Below are 21,607 nucleotides of genomic sequence, written 5' to 3'. Positions count from 1 at the left end.
TATATAAAAGTGAATTAATTTATATTTATATTAATTATTTTATTTACAAAATATTTTGTTTTTCTCTAGTTTAAAAAAAGAATTTGCTCTACAAAAAAAAAAAATTCATAAATTCATACTTCAGTTATTTGTGAAAGTTTAATTTTAATTTGTAAAGATTTTTTATTTATTATTTTTTTGAAATAAAATTTATTTCTCAGTAGAATAATTTAAATTCTTACAAATATTTTTAAAATTTTAAATTAAATTTATTTTGATACTATTTATAAAATTTAATAATTAATATTTATTTTGGTTTCAATTAACGAATATTTAAATAAGAATTTTATTTAATATTTTAAATCTTTTTTTAACATTTTATAAACAGAAAATATATATTTATAAAAAATAATTCAGGTTGGTAAATAATTAAAAAATTTAATCGCTTTTTGGTTATATTTAATAAAAATTTCATTTTTATAATTATCATTTATTGATGTCAAATTTTGAAGTATTTGAAATGGGTTAATACAAACAAAACTAAAGTATTGCTTATTATATAATGTAGATACTTTTTAATAAAATTGCAGGCAGTTTTAGTATAAATCAATAATAAAATGTCTTGAATATTCAAATTTTAATTGGTTGTTATAATTAATTAAAATTGAAATGAACAAAATTTAAAAATCAAATAATAATATCTTTAATTTGATTGTTATCATCACATTTTTTGAATTGACGAATTAATTTAATTTTTTTTGAATAAAATAAATTTTGAAAAGAAAATTTCTAGTCTTTATATTCATACATTATTTTATTATTCATTAATATTACATAAAGACATAACATAAAACAATTTCAAATCTTACAAATAGCAATGAGTGCATCTAAGAATGCAAGTAAACCATAGTATATATAGTTTAGGCAAGAATAGCTAGGAGACATAGAAAGGCTCAAAAGCATTTGTTTCCCTAAGACTCCAAAAACTATATCTAACTAGAGTAATAATAATAGTGTCTTACTTAATTCAGGAGGAAAACATAATTAAAATTTAAATTACTTTTCTAAGTAGACACAGTAGTAAGTATATTTTAACGATAATTCCACATCTCCTTCACAAGTGTAGAAAAGAAGGGAGAAAAATAAATCTTTAGATCATGGAACAGCATTTTTTGGTAAAGAAAATGAATTTTGCAATGAAGAATTGTCATTCAATGAGCTTGCAAATAATTCGGGAGGATTTTATGGAAGCAACAAAAAAAGATAAATGCTGAAAAACATTTCTTAAAATGAAATGAGTAATTTAAATAATGATAATTTTGATAACCAAAATTATCCTAGAAAAAAAAGTGAAAAAAAGAATCATTTTCAAAATATGAGCAATCTGAGCAATAATAGTTACATATAGAATAATTCTAAAGTTAACGATCAAATGCAGCATTATGATTACTTTGAACCAACTACTAGGTCTATACATATAGACAATACTAATTAATCTGCACTTATGATGGCCTAAGGCTCTAATTACAATATTTCCAGAAAATCATCAATAGGAGATACTCCTATTTAACCATCTAATGTCATGCGTGAGATGGTAGAATTTATTAGAAGAATAGGATGTGAATTAAATGACTTGTGCTTAACTAAAATGTCAGAAAAGACTCTTTAAAATATGATTGAACTACATTTGAGTAATGTTAGTAGGATGCAACATATGTTTTTAGAAGCTTTAAAAGATAAAGAGCCTAATATTACTTTAGCTTTGAATGTGCTCAGCAAATGTTTCGAAGAGTTAGTTGAAAAATTAGGAGACTTAATTACACGTTTGAGAATGTTCAATAAACGCAAATTCAAGAATTTAGTTGAATCAAGTCTATCAAATACACTGAAGGAAGTTTTTGAGGAAAATAACAAATTAAACATCTTGGAAATTATTACCGACATTAATGTTTTTGTTAACTAGTAAAGAAAGAATTTATATTTTTGGAGGCTTTCTACCTTAATGGAATCCTGTAAACATAAAAATAAATCTAATGCTTTCTTCTAAATAATGAATTCTGCTAGATAAAATCAATCTTAGTAAATTCTTAAGCAAGAGAAGTTAAAATTAAAACTTTCCAGAGTTTTATTGATTCCTGATTCAATTTTGAAGTAAAAAGTTCAAATAGCTTTTTATAAATGGCACTATTGCAAACAGTTAAAGGTATTATTTATTCATTCATTAATTATTTTAAGTACTAAATTAAAATTTTTTTATATTAAAATACAGAAATAAATTGAAGGTAGTTTTATAGAAGGATCATAAAGACTCAATTTGATATTTGATAAATTATAAAGAGTAAATAAATAAGAAGGATTCAAGCTTTTATTGTAGAACTTTAAAAGATGGCAAGAATTAAAGGTTAAATTAGGAAAATTTGTTTGCTTGATCAAAAATTTGAATAAAAAAAGTAAATGTTATGCTCTAGAAAGCATGAAGAAAAATAAATTTGCATTTTAAATGAACAAAAATGAAACTATTTAAAAAGTGAAGGTGCTTTTTTTGGCTAAATTAATTAGAAATGTTAATCTTAGAAAATATAAAGAGTCTTTTGAGAATATCTAGCATTTTATACGTAATAGAGAAATGAAAAAGTAGGCTTTGGGTAAAATAAAAAACCTTTTAGAAAAGAGGAATAAATTGATCCTTGCTTAGTCCTTTAGCAATTTATCAAATAATAAAGCTTAAGAATCAAGAACTGAAAAATTTAGAGCTATTATCATTAGTAAAATGATCCAAAAATTATATCAGACAAGACTTCATGAGATCTTTAATGACTTAAAAACTGAATTATTTGTCAGACCTTAACCTATAAAGCTTGTATTTAAAGCAGTTCAAGAAGCCATAGATAAAATTGATAATCCCACTCTTAGAAATATTTTACGAACTATTGATGTCTGCTTTAGTAATAAAAAAATAACAAGACACTTAAACAATCTAAGATAAATATAATTCGTTTTAATTAACATGAATTCTAGAGAAATTACCTAGCTTAATCCAATTTGGAAAAAACTTGAAAATTAATAACTAGAAAACGAACAAATATATTACATTAATCAAATTATTAATAAAGAAAGCTCATTTGAAAATGGAAGCGAAATTTTAAATTACCCTATATTATCAACAAACCTATCTGCTCGCGAAAAGTAGTCAGTGTAAACAGTTTTGCTCAATTTAAATATGGATTAGTCTAAAAATTATCGTACAACAATATCTTTAAATTTTTATTTTATTAATTTGAATTTTACCTTAAAACAGTTTTAGCATGTGAAACAGTTTCAGATTTTTAGATGAATGACTCAGTTCAGCAGAAAATCATAAAACTCTGCAAGTATATAAAAAGTAGATTAAAAGAAAGTGTTTAAAAAGAAAAGTTGCACTTGAATAATTGTAGGAATATTAGAGAAAGGCACTTAAAATCAAACATATTGAAGTATTTTTCATTATGGAAACAACAAAATTATGAAAGATTGATAACTGAGAAAGATCAAAGCTCTGAAAAAGTAATTAATTGATTTACTAATTAGAATTATTTATTTTTAATTTTATTAACTTATGCTTGCTAAATAATTAGGTCATTGATTTAGAAAAATAACTCATGTAATACAAAATTGAGCTGGAAAAAAATAAAGTTCAATCTACAAATATAATGAACGAGCTTGGTATGAAGAGGGAAGAAATAATAGAAATTGAAACAGTAATTAATTTTAAATTTGAAATATAATATTTTATAATTTACTTTATATATTTATAAAAGAGACTTGAAGATTTAACGATAGAAAAGAAAGCAAAATCTAAATGTCTAGCTACTGCTCTCTTTGCAAACTATTTAGAAAAGAGAGAAACAAGATAGTAATAGGTTAAGAGGAGCTTTATTAAGTGGATAGATTTTGTCTTGTAAAAGAGAATTGCATCTGTTGCTTGCTAGTAAATTGAAGAAATAAACACTAAACACATTGATACAAGATTTTCAAGTGCATTTTATCTATTGAAGCACTTCCAAGATTCATATCAGAGAAGACTTAAAATTTATACTCTTAAATATCTTGCCTATAACTCTGTTTGCAATAACTCTTAATTAAATTTCTCCTAATTCAACACTAGTAATGTTAACCGCTCAAACACTCCAACAACTTTATCGCCTAATACAAATTTATCAAAGAAAAAAGCTCACAACCTTTCTCAAACAAACATTCAAAGCGAAACTTAAAAGCCCAATAATAACCAACAAACACTCAGTGAGTTATCTTAAAACCATAATTAAAGTGAATCTACTTTAAATATACAAACAATGCAATAACCATCTATACAATAAAATTCAAACTTTGAGACTCCTTTACCATCACCTTTAAATTCTAATCTGTCTTAATCTATACTACAAGAAGCTAAACATAAGCCTTTCTTTAGCAGTGCAGGAGGAAACAAAACTAAACAAGGTATACTAACAAATGGTAGTAATAGTAAAAAAAACAATAGCAATAACCCTAATACTTTTGGTGCTTAATAATTTGGTTTCCACAGAGAAAATCAAAGCCAAATTTTATTCTAGTAATAATAAAATCTTTTTATGAAGAAGAATGATAGTTAATCAAACATGCAAATATTAACAGAGGATTCAACCAGCTAACCACCTATTTAGCTACAACCTACCTAAATCACAAACCCAATGATCTCTAATACATCACGTACAGGAAATAATAACTCTTCCTCAACAAGCAGTTTAATTAATCTATAATTACAAAAACCATATTAATACTAGGAGTATTCGATGACTTCATAGAAGCATAACCCCAGATTAAATTAATTCCATTAGCAATAAGAAAACATTTTCGTATAGTAACAATAAATTGATTCTAGAAGTAGTAACAGTACTAATAATTTAAATAATAGTTTTCATCATTTTTATCGTCCACCTCTGCATAATAATTAAGAATATCTAGATGCTAGTCAATAAAATATCAATACAGTAAATTCTGGTAGTACATACAGAGCAGGATTAAACAAAAGCTTTTCTAACTACAACACTCAGTCAAACCATAATACATCTTTTTCTAACTCAAAATAACCTTCTAATCTTGGTTACAGACTAAGTGCAAAAACAATAAATTTCCTTTAAAAGTTCGGAAGAGGATCTAGTACAGGTGAAAATCCAATATAAGGAGGAAACAGTAATTTGTTTGGAAATACTTCTTCTTCATCTGCATCATAAAGAGTGTTGATGATGAGTAATTCTCAAATTCATAATAATTATTAATTAAGAAACAAATCAAATAATCCAGATTTTTAGTCTGTATCCAGCAGGCATGTTGATCAAGATGATTCTTTCTATAAAAAATATTGATTGGTTTCTTAAAAAATATTAAAATATATTAAAAATTATTAATAATTCTTTATAATTAAGTAAGTAATAACATAATGTATTAATTGTAAATTTACAAATAGAATTTAATATTTTATTCGCATTTGTTAAATTACTCTATTATTCAATATTTTTGTCAAAAAATTTGTGCACCACTTTAAATGATTAAGATTAGATTTATTTATTGAAGGGTGTTTATATATTCAAAGTTATAAATAAATTCATTAAACGCATTTATTTAGCATTTTATTTTAATTTTTAATTAAAATAATTAAAAAAATAATATTTAATGATAAAATAAGCAAAATTTAATTTAAAAACACCAAACTTAATAATTCTATTTATTAATTTTTAAGTGTTTGGTTGTCAAGTAAATCCCTTCTTTAATTGATTTTTTATTTTCAAAAAAAATCTTAAATAAAATTTTTTAAGTGTTTAGAATGTATCTTATTTTTTTGAAAATAAGATAACTTATGAAATCAAAAAATGTTAAAGAATAAATTAAAGCTTTAAAAAATCAATTTATTGATACAGTAAAAATTGTATAAAGTGGTCACCATATGATCCAACATCTGTAATCAATTACATACATAGATGCCAACATTTTCAAGGTTTATAATGAATACTTTTCAAATAAATGTTTAAAATATTTGCCAACTATAAGTGAGTATTCATATTATTATTAAGGTGAACAAAAATTAAGGTTTAACTGTATTTTTAGATTTAATTTACAAATATACTAAAAATAAATTAGGAAAATAGAGAGAATTTCATAATATATTCAAAATTATTTTTCTTGATTGTGATGTTTGTTTGATATTTTTCACTTTTCAAGAATTTTTTTTTTTTCAAAAATGAATTTTCTAATTTAAACTCCTTTATAATCTAAATTTTTTAATTATTATTGATAATAAATTAAGTTTAAACTGAGAATAGCTCGTGTTATGCTTAATTAATCAATTTAATTTAATTAATTTTCAATTTAATCAATGGTATTGTTGTTAAAATGATTTTAAGTTAGTTAAAATCATAAATTTATTGATTTTTCATATAATGTTTTTAAATCAGTGAAATCGACAGAAAAGACATTTTCCATTAATGATACTTTAGGATTTAAATTTCCATTCTGGCTTTTAAATTGTTTTTTAATTTCTCTTTAATCATTTTTACCTTCTAGATTAACTTCTTCATCCTCTTTCTGAATCTTATTATCATCAGCATTTGGACTGGAATTTTAAATTGCACTGGAATTTGATTTATTATGAAGCTGTGTCATACTTTCTCCTGAACTAATACCACTAAAGTTTAATTTTTTCATCTTAATTTACTCAACCACTAAATTCTTCTTTTCTTTATTGCTTTATTACTATATTTGCTAGTTTTTCAAAGCTCCACCACCAATATTAGCCAATTTTTATTAGTTTTTCTAATAATTATTATTAATTACTATTGATTATATTTAATCAAGTTCTTCATCACTATCCTCCTCGTCATCACCATCAATTTGGAGGTTGTTAAAAGAGAATTAAAGTTTTTTACTATTACTTTATTTGTATGCATTTTAATTATTTTATCCTTCTTGCTGAGAATCTCCAAATATTGTTTACTATAGATGGTTTTTAATAAATTAGTTATAATTTTCTTCTTCAACCAAATCAGCATGACAACTAGCTAAATACTAGTTTTATGATTAAAACTACTAGTTTTAGTTTAATTAATTTTGTGGATTCATTTAAGACTATTATGAAGAATTATTTTATTTAAGAGGAGATTTTTTATCATCAAATTATTAAATATTGATTGATGATGGTATATCTTCGTTTTTCAGATTAGACTTTGTAGGGCTAAGATTTTTTTTGTCAGATAAATTCTTTTTACTTTTTCTATCTGTATTTGGCTAGGTGAGAGCTGTTTCTGATTGGTTATTTGTTGTATTTCTTGTAGATAAATGCATATCTCTGTTAGTACTGTCTTCGTTGCTTTACTCTTTTAGTTATTATTTATACAGTTTTAGTTATCTTATATGTTTATCAGCTTCATCTACAACTATACTAACTATTGAACGAGGAGGAGCAACATAAAGTTCATTTTGCTCATTTGCGTTAGACTCTGCATTCTGCTTTAACTTTTAGCTTTGCTAAATTTAAACTTCATTGCTTTAAACCTTATCATCAATATCATTCAACTAAGAATTTGATCCTTTGCCTTAATTCGAAGCTCCAGCAGTTAAATTCAAATTAGTCTTCTTGTCTGTTTTCTTCTAGCCTTAATTTGGTTATATTTCATCTAATTAAGATATATTTATTAATGATGATAATTTTTCTGATAATAAATTAGGACTAGATTAGTTTTCTTTATGAGTAATTATATTTTTTCTATTATTGACTTTTTATATTTTTGAAAATTAAAAACTTAAATATAAATAATATATTTACTTCCTAAATTTTTATCAAGTTTATTGTCTAGATATGATGATGCATTGGCTTATTTTTTATTAAAGTTGTCTTCGCTGCCTTCAATTACCAAATTTATGCCTGATTTTTTAGCAATATTAGTTGTAAGATATTCTTTAGCTGACTCTTTGATTTTTTCAATTTCTTTTTCTTTATTATTGTAAAAAAATTTTTAATGAACAAATACAAATATGAGTTAAAATTAATTACCTAATTCTACTATTGCTCTAATTTTTTGCTTGTAATAATCTTTTGCTGAAATTTATGGAGCAGAGGATTAATCTATAACTGAATTGTCTCCTTTTTAATAGACAAATATTTTTTCAATAATTTCTCTAAGTGGTTTGAACAACAATTCATAGACTCCATCTCCTACGCTTCTCAAGTATCCATCGAATTTGAGGATTTGAAGCAATTTTTGGTGATTTCCAGTATCCTTAGCAATTTTATCAATTTCATTTTGGGAAATTTGAAGAGGTGATATGACTTCTAAAAACATTTCTATAATAGCCAACTTTTTCTTTTGTATTGAGTAAGAACTAGGGAATGTGAAGTTATTTAAATTTGCTTTAGATAATTAAAAAAGCAAAGTAGGGAGAGAATCTAACAGATAAACTCTTAGAGAATTCTCAATAAATTCAATTCCATCTGAAAGGAAAACTGAAGCAATATTTACATATTCATCTTTGAATTGAAGTTTTTACATTAGTTTATATCTATATTTTTCTGGGTCGCTTCGACCTATTAGGCGATAAAGCAAGCGAGCTTATGAATACTAATAGATGTTTTCAGTTTCCAAACGCTTGTTTCTTTCTTTAATAGAATTTAAAAATTCTTAAATTAATTTGATTTAATCGTTTGATGAACAGTCTTAGATTTACTTTATTATTATGACTAAAAAGTTTATATTTACGTCGCTTAAAGAGTTTAAGAAAAGATCTCTATTCAAAAGGTCTTAAACATAAATATACTAAAAGTTAAGCACCTTAGCCATTTTTTCAGTTAGGATAGTATTTACATCATTCATAGAGATCACCTTTAGCTACATAGTCTACTTATAGTACTGTCTTATATCCTCTAATTCACTGGCAAAAATTTAATATGGAACTAACTTTTTTATTTGTTTTCTGCTCAGTTTAATATTTTAGTTATTAGGTAATGAGTTTATAGGAGTTTGTACATGAGAATATTGGTTGTTATCTACAATATTTTGGTGCTAAATTTGCTGCTATTACTACTATAAAAGAGTTAAGGTAGAAATATTATTATTTGCTGGAGTTGCTATTCCACTATTGTTACCAGATAAACTATGTGTATGTATTACGTTTTTCAAGTTTTGGTTATTAAGTCCTCCAATTTAACTAAAAACCTAAGAGTTATTCTTACTAGCTGAGCTTGTTATTGATTACATTCCTGCGAAAGATTAAAACGGTCCTTGATATATGTTATAGAGCATAGCAGCTATACTTTCAAATTACAAAGTTTCCACTACTCTCGTTATATCAGGTCTTTTATAAACTTTATTGTGCTCAAGCATATTCCTTACAAGTTTCTATAACGATAATGAAGAAGTAAAGCCCTTTTTGTACCAATTGTTGATCATTCTGTCCTATTGATCTATCTTTAGAAGCATCTTTTCAAAAACCTAGCCAAGTGCATAAATATCTTCTGCAAGAGAAATAGTCAAATCAGGAGAAGTAAAGTTATTTGGATTGTGATTTGCAGAAAAAAATAAAGTTGGTTATTTTGTATTACTCTACTAAATATTCTAAAAAGATGAAGAGTGATACGTGCTTAATATGATTCTTGAATTTCTAAAACCAGTTAATAAAGGGATAAAATCACTATTTCTTATTAAAATATTTTTCATGCTAATATTCCCATGCACTATTCCGTTGGAGTGTAAATATTAAACCGCTTAAGATATTTAAAGCAAAATATTTAATCTTTATTCAAAAGAGACAATATATTAGTGAAGGTGAGCCTCTAAATTATACTTCTACCTAGGCTCTATAAAGTAAATATTTTCTTCATGATCAAAATACATGTAATTTATTTTTTGGATATTTCTATGATTTAAAATATTTTGAATTGCAAATTATTTGTAATACTAATCTTTATTTGTTTTAAAAACAGTAGATTTAATCTTTCTACAAACAAGTTCTTTTTCGAAATTCTCAAGTAATTATTTGCTTATGTTGCTCAATTTAATTTGTTATTATTACTATTGTTATTATGTCTGTTACTTTGTTGTATCCTCCTCTGATAATTCGTGTTCGTTTATTTGATTCTTATCAAAACTAATTCCATAAGTTTCAGATGTTGATCCTTTAGCAATCATCTCTGAGAGAGGAAATGAAATTTTTTTGTTATTTTAAAAATAGTTACTCTAAAGGTATGAAATAAAACTTTGATATCTGCAGAATATCTCTAAATCTTTATCTAAATTCATTAGGAATTCGAAATAGAGAATTGACTCGTCGAATTCTTTTCTCTCTCTTTTCTTTAAGCCTATATAAATATACGACAAGACCATGTATATAATGTGTTTTGCATTCCCCATTCCTAAATAATTTACTCCCTGCTTCTTTTTAAGGTTCAAATACCTTAAAAGAAGAATTAATGTAAAATCTTATTTTTATTCATCTTAAATTTTTTAAATATCTGGAGATGTAAAAGTTGTCATTCTTTCTATTTCACTTGCCAATAGACAAAAAAGGTGAAAGTATGCATCTTCTATTTCAGCTCCTGACAAAGTTTAAATGAGCTTTTACTATTTTCTATCTGTATCATTTTCAGTTTTTAAATTTATTTATATAAACTAACTTTGTTAGGTTTATTAATTTAATTAAACTTGACTTATTTATGCTAATGATGAAACCTGTGACGATTGATAAGAATCAGTTATTGGAGAAAACCTACCTAGAGCTTATAAATTATTAACAATTATTTCCTTAATTATGATAGCGCTATATCCTAAATAGGCATAAAATTTAGTATTAGGGTTACTACTTTTTCTATCAATCAGAAAATTGTATATCTCGATTGCATTTAATTTACTTTCTTCACCTACTCTTTCCCTATAAGCATGAGCCTTACATAATAAAGCTAAATCATCAGATTCTTGTCCATTCTTTAGGGTTACAGCCATGTCATATTATCTTAGGGCAGATTTCAACTTTCCTTGAACTTCATAAATTTAACCTTTATTAATATGTGGTTTTGGGTTGCTTGGATTGAATTTTATACAAAGATCAAAACATTTATTAGCTGATTCAAGTTCATTAATAATTGAAAGACAGACGCCTTTCTAAAAGATGGCCTCTGAATATATTGGATTTAATTATATAGAATAACTATAATATTCTAGAGCTTTTTTTATATTTAAAATTTATTTATAAATTTCTCCAATCTAAAAATATAGCTCGAAGTTATTAGGAGAAATTTTAAGAGCTTTCATCAAAAGCTTGAGTGCTTTATTACTTTTTTTCATTTAGCGGAGGCACTAGCTCATATTGATATAAGATTCAATAGAATTGTTATCAATCTTAAGGGCTTCTTTATAGCTATCATAGCTTTCCTTAAATTATCCAAGTATGTATTAGCTTAAACCTTTATTTATATAGGCATTTACCATTTTAGGGTTAATTTTTATTACTTTATCAAATTATTTAGCACTTTCTTCTACTTCTCCTAATTCTCTTAATGCAACTGCCTGATTATATAAGGCTTTTACATCATCTGGCTTAAGCTCTAACACTTTTTTGTAACATTCAATTTCTTCTACAGTTCTCCCTAGCTCATTTAAAACAACTCCCATATTTAAGAATGCTTCATAAAAATTATTTTCTATCATTATAGCCTTTTTGTAGCAAATGAGAGCATCTTCAAGCTTATCAATTTGAAACAAAGCGTTACCTTTATTTAAGTACTGTCTCGCATTTCTTGCTTTCATTTCTGAGGCTTTTACAAAACATTCTACTGCTGGACCGAACTCTCCTATTTCTCTCAGTGCCATTCCTATTTAGCATTATAAAATAGTTATTTCTAAAGTTTGAATTGAGATTTTTATAAAATGAGTAATTGACTGTAAATAGCTTTTCAATGTATGAAAATTAATAAATTTAGAAATAATAAAGAATGATTACATCAAATTATTTTTTTGGAATAATTAAATCAAATTTACTAATAACTTTTTCTTAAATTTAAAAGGAAATGAGATGTAACTTAAAACCTTTGCAAAGTTGTTTTTAGCCATAAAAATATTGATTTATTTAAAATAAAAAAAACTTATGTGAAAAAATTATTTTACGCTCTTCTTAAATAAATTAAATAAGAAATTTTCTTAATAAAATAAATAAAATATATTTTTTACCTTTGTTAAGCAGTGCATGCTAATCCCTAGGGTTTTATTTTACAACCCTGGAATAATTATCAATAACTTCATCCAGTTCACCTAGACTATAAAATGCTAGTGCTTTGTTAAAATAAGTATTAGGATTTTGCGGGTCAAGTAAACTAGCTTTTGAATAGCATTCGATAGCTTCTTTGTTCTTGCCCATACATTTATAAATATTGCCTTTGTTAAAGAGTATTCTAAATTGATATTTATGAGGAGGATTTAAATTCATTCCATATTCATAGCATTCTAAAGCTGCTTCATACTATCCCTATTTTCTTAAGCAATCACCTTTCCCAACAAGAATGTTTATATTATTAGTATCTACTTCCATGGCTTAATCATAGTATTCTATCGCTTTATCAAATTCCTTTTATTTATTATAGAAATTTGCTTAATCCAGTAATGCATTAGATTTAAAATATTTCTGATTTATTTTTCCATTAAGGTCTTTCAAACTCTCCTTTACAATTTGCTTTAACTAGTTATATTTTTCATTTTCTAAGCTATTCAACGAAGGGAGCTTGACAACACTCTTATTAACTTTTAAACTATCCATTAGCTGCTTTTAATTACCCTCCTTTATTGATTACCTTTTAGTCATTTGACTGTTGAGATCATCAAATTTAGAAAGCGTACTTGAGAAGCAGTTATTATCTAGTTTTGGATAATTATTTTATCTTTTAACTGAAGGAGGATTTCTTGATTCAGATTGAAATAATTGTGATTAGCTTTCAAATTTTGTAGATTTGTTTTATAAATACCTAGGAGAAAAAGCATCTTGATTAGACTCTGTTTTTAAAGAAAGTTTTTTTTTAGGTTCTTAGATATTTTTATTAAGTTATTGATTCATTTTTTTAGAAATATAAACTTGCAGATAGGATACATTTTCAGGGCTCATACCTGATTATTTCAAGGAGGTAACATAATTAATTGCTTGTTTAAAGTTATTGTTTTGTAAAAATCTATCTATCTTTTGCTAACACTAATCGAGCTCACTCATTAGTAAAAGGTTATTTTTATTTGTATAACACTTTAAGACTACCTACACCTTTTTTGATAATATAATTTTTCTTTCAAATTGAATTTGTGCCAGACAGTATAATAACTATTAATAATTAATATATCTTAAATAATACTATTTAATAATTCTTTCAAATATGTATTTATTTTTGTAGCTGATAATAATTATTACTGAAAAAATTAAAATTTTTGTTCAAAACACATACTATTACAATAAAAAATTATTATTTATTGCACACAGTTTATAATTCTAAATAAATCTAATCTTCTAAAATTTTGCCTAATATTTAAAATATAAAATGTTAAATCAAAAATAAAATTAAATATTTTTTATTATTTTTGATTTAGTAAATTGATTTTAATGTAAAATTAATTTTTTTATTTATTTAAACTCATAAATAAATAAATGTTAATTTAATAAAATAACATTTTTTTATTTGTTAACATTTTAAGAATACATTTTTTGATAAAATAGTTGTCTATAAAAATAGAATATGTTAATAAGGATAATAACTATTATATTTAATATATTTCAAAGACACTATTAAATAATTTTTTCTAAGGTTTTTTATTTTTTGTAGTACTGATAGTAAAGATAGACCATTACTCAAAAAATCTTAATTTTTGCTCATAAGTGTTATATAATAATAAAAGAAAAATAATTAGTTATAGTTAGTTCGTAATTTATAATTTAAGTAAATCTAATTTTTTTAATAATTTTTATGACTAACATTTAATGTATAAAATTTTTAATTTGTTATTTTTTTAAATTTATTTTAAACAAATTTAGTTATTTTGATTTACACGCTTCTTAAATTTATGAGATAAATATCTTTTTTAGGAACTTTAATACATTATTTTTAAATTATTTTAGAATAATTAGGTTAATTAGTTTAATTAATTATTACAAATTATCATGAATGTATCTTAGATTACTGAGAAATTATCTTTTTAGACTAATTAAATAATGAATAAAATGAAAATAAATATTTAATCTTATGTATTACAATAAATTAGCCCAACAATAGAAATAATTAATTACTTAGAAGATAGTTTTTTGTGCAAAAAGAAATATTTGTATGTGTTGAAATTCATTTAATTGATTTACTTTTGATAATATTAGTCATTTTAAAAAAATAGTAATCAAAATTTCAAAACATAAGTTTTTGTCAAACAAAAAGTATAATAGATCAAGATATCAACTTAACACGATAAAATTATAAAATTGTAAAGAAGAAAGCTAACCTGTATGAATGAAATGGAAAAATTTAGGGAATTCAATAACATATTTAATCAAGTATCTAAACCAAATAAAGATTTAATAGCAAATTCATATTAAAATTCTTTTTAGTAATTGAAAGCTATTAATAATTAAACTAACGGGAGGATAACGCAGTAAAAAAAAGTGCACTCTTTTAACTCTGTTTCTTAATTTGTTGAGGGTTAAAATGCGTAAACTAATTTTATGAATAACTCAATCACCAGAAATTTTTTCTAAGACAGAGGATAAGCTTTTTAGAAGCAAACACCATTCTTTACTCCATAAAAATTAATAAATAAATAAGCAGTAAATAATAGCGATAGCTCTTTTTAGCTTTAATAATTATTAGGTTAATAATCTTAAAATATTAAATTCAATGAAGGCAAATTAATAAAATAATAATAATAAGAAAATAAATATTTACCTAAAAGAGATGAACCAGTCTTGATTCCTAGCCAAATTTCAAGTGTTAGATCCTATGGAAATAATGGTCTTTCTGAAAACATATATGTAAAAAAAAGTATCTCAATAGAAAATCAAAGTTAAAACAACTAACTCTAATCAAGTTCAAACAGAGATTAAAGTAAATAATAGTAATAAATGAATTAAAATGAATAAATATTTTTTTCAGAAAGAGAGATACAATTACCTCCTATAAGTAATACAAAGTTATCCTAATTTAGCAACAGTAGCAAAAAACAAAATATAATCCCTTAAACAACTTGCAAGACAGAACCTGATATTATAAATAACCAACCAAGTCAAGAAATAATTAAAAATTCAAGTTAATTGATTAATAATATGAATTAAGAAAATTTGAAGGACTGGATTTAAGGAAAGGATAATTAAAATTAATAACCAGTTCTAGCGATAGAAACTAAAAGGGAATTATCTAATGATAATCAAACATTTAGAGCTCAAATTTTAAATTCTCCATAATCAAAATTATAAAATAATTAAATTCCGTCATTTAAAACATTAAATACTCATAGACGTTATTTAGACCGCAAAAATTCTAAAGAACAAAAAAATTACAATTCTTAAGATTTCTCAGATTATTTATCTTCATCATAAGATAATTTTCAGACAGTAGCTTCAAAATTATTGTAAAATTAATTTGCAAATTAACCATCTCAGTTTAAATAAAATCCAAATGTTTACCAAAATTAAAAAGAAAGCCTTACATAATAAAAACAGATTGAAAATTAAATTTCACCCTCTAAAAACGCTTTATAAAAAATACTATTTACATCTACTCAAAAACCATCTTAATAATTATCTTCTCCAATAGATATGATAATTTAACAAAAGAAAAATATTTATAAATAACGCAAAAACAAGCTTTAATCTTGGATGAATGAGCTTAATAGTGAATTAGGTGGATCTTTGTTAGGTGAATCAACAGAAAATCAAAATAATAATGAAAGTAAAATCTAAATACAACATGATAGCTAAGATAATGAAATTGGGTCATAAAATTATTAATAAAATTTAATATTGTAAGAAAATAAATAATCAGAAACAAAGTAGATAAAAGATACTAAATTACCTTAATTTTCTTTAATTGAGAATAACTAATATTTAATAGAATAATCTGAAAATACTATTAAACAAGATTAAAAAGAATCTAATAAGCCAAATTAAATACCAACAGAGAGCAATATCTCTAATAACTTCGAAAATAAAGATAAAAGGTATTCGTTAAATGCCATTTAGTAGAAATCTTCTTCTTTTAACAATTAATTTTAGAATTAACAAGTGAAAGAAACTGAATAAATAAATAAAATTATTCAGCATCGACATTTTAGTGAACCTAAGCTAGGATTAAATTTTTAACAGGAGAGCCAAGATTTGAATTAAAATCAATAAAAGTAGAATTTGCTTGAAAATTAAACACCATAAAAAACAGATGCCAAAAAATATGTTATAAGAGTAATTAAAAATGATAATATCTCAGAAGACAACTATAATTTTTAGAATAACAGTCAGTCAAAATAAATTAATATCAATAATAGAAATTCTACTGGAAAATCTAATAATAAGTTAGTAAAAAGTATACTTAAAAAGCGAACAGCTTCACTTAAAACTTTGTCAAATATAAGTGATTTTGGTGAAAATGAAGAAACAAAATCAAACAAAAAAATATATTCTTCTAAAAACTTGTTTAGCTCACCACCCAACAGCGAAAACAGTATTTAATGTAGTACAAATAGTTAAACCTTTGATATTTCACCGAAAAAAGCATTAAAAATACATAAGAGAGTTAATTTTCAAGAGAAAGTCTCAGTAATCGATATGAGGACTAAGGAATTGAGTACAACAACAATTACCAAATAGTAAATTGATGCTCATAATGAAGAAATTAAGAGAAAATAAAAGTAGGAGTTTTTATGATCATCTATCTTTTTAATCAAAAATTATAAATATAAAAAATCATTGATAATTTTTTCTCAACTAAAATTATTAACAAAGTTAAGTAAGACTTTTAAATTAAAAAATTATATAAAAACATAAGCTTTTTCAAATACCTAAAGAAGCTTTCTTAAATTTTATAATAAATTATTTTAAATATTTTCTTTCAATTTATGAATTTTAACTTTATATTATTAGTATTAAAAAAACTATTTCTTTTTATCAATTAAATTGAAATAAATTTTCTAAAAATGTTTCTTAATTTTAATTAATTAATTAATCAATTATAATCTCATAGCATTGTGATTTTTCTATAAAACAAACAAACAAAGCATAAATTTGTTTTGTCAAAAATATTTATTAAATATTTGTGTTGTTTAATACTCTACTAAATCCGAATGCTAATTAAAGTATCTAAAACTAGAACATATAGATTTTAAAACCTTTTACAAAAAGAAATTCATAACAAAAATGCAAGAACAAACATTTTTTGATTAGCAGAGATAGAGATAAGTTAAGTTATTTTCTGCAGCGAGCTAATAGGTTGCTTTAAAAAATAAGCAATTTATCAGATTTTTATTTGTCCTTAAAAAAAAGCAAAATAATAATCAATCTCTAATAATTGATTACAAAATTCGATAAATTGATTTAAGGAATTGTTTGTGATAATAAAGAAATCAAAGAAATTAGGAAATAATCGTAAGCAAAAAATATAGATTATATTATCAAATATATTTATTGTAAATTCTCTAATTATTTATTATAGAAATATAGATATGAACTCTAACTCTTAAAAGCTAGACTATGAATAAAGGCTAGCTTAGCATTAACAACCAAAGTCTAGATTAGTTTAACTATATAAAGGTGGAAGCAACTAATAGATTGATTCAAGTAACTGAACTTTTCTTCAAATTTATTTATCTCTACTCTTAAAATTTAGGAGTTAATTATTATTTTTAAAAATATAGCAAATCATTATCAAAGTTAGTAATCTAATAACAATAACATGTACGGCTCCTCATAAAATAAATTTATATCTTAATTATACTCAAAAGGTAATTTAATTTATTCATTTTATAAAGCCTTTTTTAAAATTTATGCTTATTTGATGATTTTTATCAATAGGATTGCATGAAAACGATTTTAACAAAAAATAAAGCAAATTAGAAATGAGTAAAAAGGATAGTTCAAAAATTATTGTGGGATAAAACTCTATGCTAGGAAACTCTGCTGATTTTATTTTCAAAACTCCTCCAGACTAATTTACAAAAAAAAAATTTGTTATAAGCAATAAATAAGCTTCAGTTCAAATTATAAAACCGTATTACTTTTTTTTTTACATGAAGAATAACGCTTTTGCATACATAAACTTTTCAATATTATATAAAATATTATTTGTAATATTTTGTTTGTAAGACTGATTTTTTAAATTACTAACCAAATATTTTAAATATAAAAATAATTAATTCATCAATAATATTGATACAATACTTTAATCATATAATTAGAGAATACAATTTAAGTCAAGGAGCTGATCCTCATCCGTTTGCCTATAATAACGTAAGTGGCTCTCTTTAGAGATAAGATTTAAAAAAAATCCCTCAATAAATTAATTATGGAAGTGACAAAAGAAAATAATCTCTTTAGAATTAAAATTTTTCAGCTTATCCAACAAATTAAAATAAAGAAAATGATACCTAAAATTAAAATGAAGTTCGCTTACCCAAACTAGATTCGTATCCTAATTCTCCCCCTATATACAGAATGGCTCAGAAGATGTATACATTTTTAAATGAATTAGTATTTTTAAAATCTAATTCAACAACTTAAAGATTCAATAAAAAATTCGAATTGTTAATTTACATATTTTATTCAATAGTGAAGAAAGCTAATCAACATAAAAAATTAAAAAAATGAATGGCGAATAAGATAATTTCAAACAAAGTGTTAATAAAGAAAGAAGATCTTCATAAGCATAATCTAATAGTACTTCAATAAATGATTTTGATTCAACTGCTACTAGCCCTTAGTTATTAGCTTATTAAAAATCTCCATAGCTTTAATAGATTTAAGGAAGCAAAAATTACTATCTGTAGAAAGATAATTCTGAAAATACGGCTGACTCTTCTTCTGAGTAATAAAATAATACAAACTCTCCTAATTCTATAAATGGATAATCACCTAAGACAGTTGTTGGACATAGCCCAAGATACAACATTATTAAGTATAAGTAAAATTAAAACCAGTCAAAAATAAATAACCAGTAGTAGTATGATTAGAAGAAAACTGATGATTATCCCAACCAATTAATAAGACCTTTAATTCAATCACCAGATATATCAGATAGCTCAATTAATTCAAGCCTAATTAATAATTCATCAGATTTAGTTTAAATTAAAAAATTTGAAAAAAAGCTAAAGCTAATTAAAGAAAGCAATGAATTACCTTCTTTTAAAGAAAAAAAATAAAACGAGTTTTAAATTCCACAAAGAGAAGTAAACTCTAGTTTGGCTAGTTATCAATAACAAATTATATAATAAATGTCATCATCGAATCAAAGAAAGAACTAATTAAATGTAATTAATTAATTAATTAATTAATTACTACTTTTAAACTTTAATAAATAATAAAACTTCTTGATAAAATATAACTTTTTTATTTTAAGAATAATTTATAGAGTAATAAACTTGCTGCAAATAAGCCTCATAACTAGATTGCAAAATTTAAGTATCCTCAGATGAACTCAATATTAAAAACTAAAGCTGGTTAGTACTCATAATTCATTAGAAAGTAGAATTAAGATGCTGGCTTACTTCAACTAAATTTTATGGGAGATAAACACTGCAGCTTATCTGGAGTATTTGATGGTCATGGTATTATAAAAATTAATTTTATCTTATTTAATTTTTAATTTAAAAATAAAATAAAGGCGAATATGGGACTTAGGTATCAAATTTCGTAAAAAAGGGCATATAAAAACACTTAATGAAGGAGATTAAGCAAAGTGGAGGATTAGAAGGAGAAAATTTAGATATTCCTAGCTGTTTTAGAAGGGCATACTAGTAAACTAATAAAGAGCTTTTAGGTTAAACTTAATTTGATGTGTAAATGAGTGGATGCACAGCAGTAACAGTTCTATAATATAGAAATGAAATTTATTGTGCTAATACTGGAGATTCTAGAGCTATTGCTATACGTTAAACACCAAATAACGAATGGAGATAAGTTGAACTTTCTAAGGATCATAAGCCAGAGGTTCCTGAAGAAAAGGCAAGAATAAATGCAAATGGAGGAAGGGTAGAATAAAGTATGAACGAAGATGGAGAGAAGGCTGGAATTTACAGAGTTTGGAAAAAAAACATGGATTTACCAGGACTAGCAATGAGCAGGTAGTTAATATTTACTTTTATTAAAATAATTATTATTTTAATTTTAGGAGTATGGGAGATTCAGTTGGTAGGGAATGTGGAGTTATATGTGATCCAGATATAATTTAGCATACCTTAACAGACGATGATAAAATGATTATTATAGCTTCTGACGGAGTATGGGAATTTCTCTCTAATGTAGATGTAATCAGAATTTTGAAAATCCCTCATTAATTTATATATTTGAATAAAAGGTTACTAAAATAATAACACCCTACTTCAGAGACAGTAAGATAAGTGAAGGAGTAGATAGAATAATATCTATTTCTCATAAAGAATGGTTAAAGGTACAGATCAAATAAAAATAAATAATAATTTAAAAGAATTAACATTTAATTTTAAATAACAAGGAAGGAGATTCGGTAGACGATATCACTTGCATAGCATTTTTTATTCAGGGACTAAAAGAAGGTTATGAAGATAATAAATGAAAGAACTTAGAAAAAATATATAAATGTATTTAATTAATTATAACCTCAAATTATAAAAATCTTATTGAATAGTAATATCTTATTCAATCATATTTAATCAATCAATCAATTACTAAAAAAAGAGTTAAATAAAAAAATAAATTATAAGAAAACACTAAAAATTTGTGTATAAAAAATATTTTTTGTAAATTTTTATTTATTTATTTAATTTATAGGTTTATAAAATTACTAATATAATAAGTTAAAATATTTATTTATTTTTATTTATAAAAGCAAAATTATTAATTTAATTCAATAATTAAAATTATTTATTTACACACTAAATTTTTAAGAAAATATTAAAGATTGTTTTGGAAAAGCAATTTAAATATTTAATCATCTTTCTAAAAACTAGATAAAATCTAAATAGATTTTATTCAAATTTAATCTATTTTAATATTTTCAGACAAAATTGTATTTTTTGAAAATAGATATAAATAAATAAATAAAATTGAGCAAATATTCAAGTTATATTTATAATATAGATTATATAAAGTTTTAGTAACTAACTTAAATTTGATTCTAAATTATTTAGCTATATAGTGAAATGTAAAATATTTTTAATTTACTAATTTATTTATTAAATTTAAAATCAATAGCTAATTAAAAAGTCATTAATTTAAAATAATAATTTTTTTACAATTGAAAAATTAAAAATGAAAATTGCTTTTTAAGTATTAAAATTTCAAATCATAATGATCAAAAATTTAATAAATTGGCAAAATATTTTATTAATAAATATTTTAATTCTAAAATAAATCGAACATAAAAAATTAAATTATA

The 21,607-nt window shown here is 23.6% G+C and overlaps 4 protein-coding genes across 4 annotated transcripts; 3 read left to right on the top strand and 1 right to left on the bottom strand. All coding sequences in view use genetic code 6, as the record gives it.

The window, feature by feature from the left end:
- Positions 1–856: 856 nt before the first annotated feature.
- On the top strand, positions 857–5,360 carry TTHERM_00469140 (hypothetical protein; the record flags this gene model as incomplete). Its single annotated transcript, XM_001025110.1, has 5 exons — positions 857–2,182; positions 2,249–3,221; positions 3,278–3,522; positions 3,594–3,716; positions 3,777–5,360. 5 exons carry the CDS (start codon positions 857–859, stop codon positions 5,358–5,360), a joined length of 4,251 nt encoding a protein of 1,416 aa, XP_001025110.1.
- Positions 5,361–6,405: 1,045 nt separating this feature from the next.
- Positions 6,406–13,233, bottom strand: TTHERM_00469130 (tetratricopeptide repeat protein; the record flags this gene model as incomplete). Its single annotated transcript, XM_001025109.2, has 4 exons — positions 6,406–7,763; positions 7,814–7,981; positions 8,042–11,851; positions 12,207–13,233. The coding sequence occupies 4 exons, from the start codon at positions 13,231–13,233 to the stop codon at positions 6,406–6,408; spliced, it is 6,363 nt and encodes a 2,120-aa protein (XP_001025109.2).
- Positions 13,234–14,397: 1,164 nt separating this feature from the next.
- On the top strand, positions 14,398–16,908 carry TTHERM_00469120 (hypothetical protein; the record flags this gene model as incomplete). The annotated part of the gene is made up of 1 exon (XM_001025108.2): positions 14,398–16,908. The coding sequence occupies exon 1, from the start codon at positions 14,503–14,505 to the stop codon at positions 16,906–16,908; it is 2,406 nt and encodes an 801-aa protein (XP_001025108.2). The 5' UTR covers positions 14,398–14,502.
- Positions 16,909–17,609: 701 nt separating this feature from the next.
- TTHERM_00469110 (protein phosphatase 2c) lies at positions 17,610–20,785 on the top strand (the record flags this gene model as incomplete). Its single annotated transcript, XM_001025107.2, has 10 exons — positions 17,610–17,817; positions 17,895–17,981; positions 18,052–18,247; positions 18,435–18,704; positions 18,806–19,502; positions 19,592–19,799; positions 19,856–20,315; positions 20,363–20,498; positions 20,549–20,641; positions 20,705–20,785. Exons 1-10 carry the CDS (start codon positions 17,703–17,705, stop codon positions 20,783–20,785), a joined length of 2,343 nt encoding a protein of 780 aa, XP_001025107.2. The 5' UTR covers positions 17,610–17,702.
- Between the last annotated feature and the right edge of the window lie 822 nt (positions 20,786–21,607).

The sequence above is a fragment of the Tetrahymena thermophila genome, assembly GCF_000189635.1.
Source record: "Tetrahymena thermophila SB210 genomic scaffold scf_8254371, whole genome shotgun sequence".
NCBI classification, from domain to species: domain Eukaryota; phylum Ciliophora; class Oligohymenophorea; order Hymenostomatida; family Tetrahymenidae; genus Tetrahymena; species Tetrahymena thermophila.
Note: the sequence above shows the minus strand (reverse complement) of the source record. Positions and strands in the feature narration are given on the sequence as shown.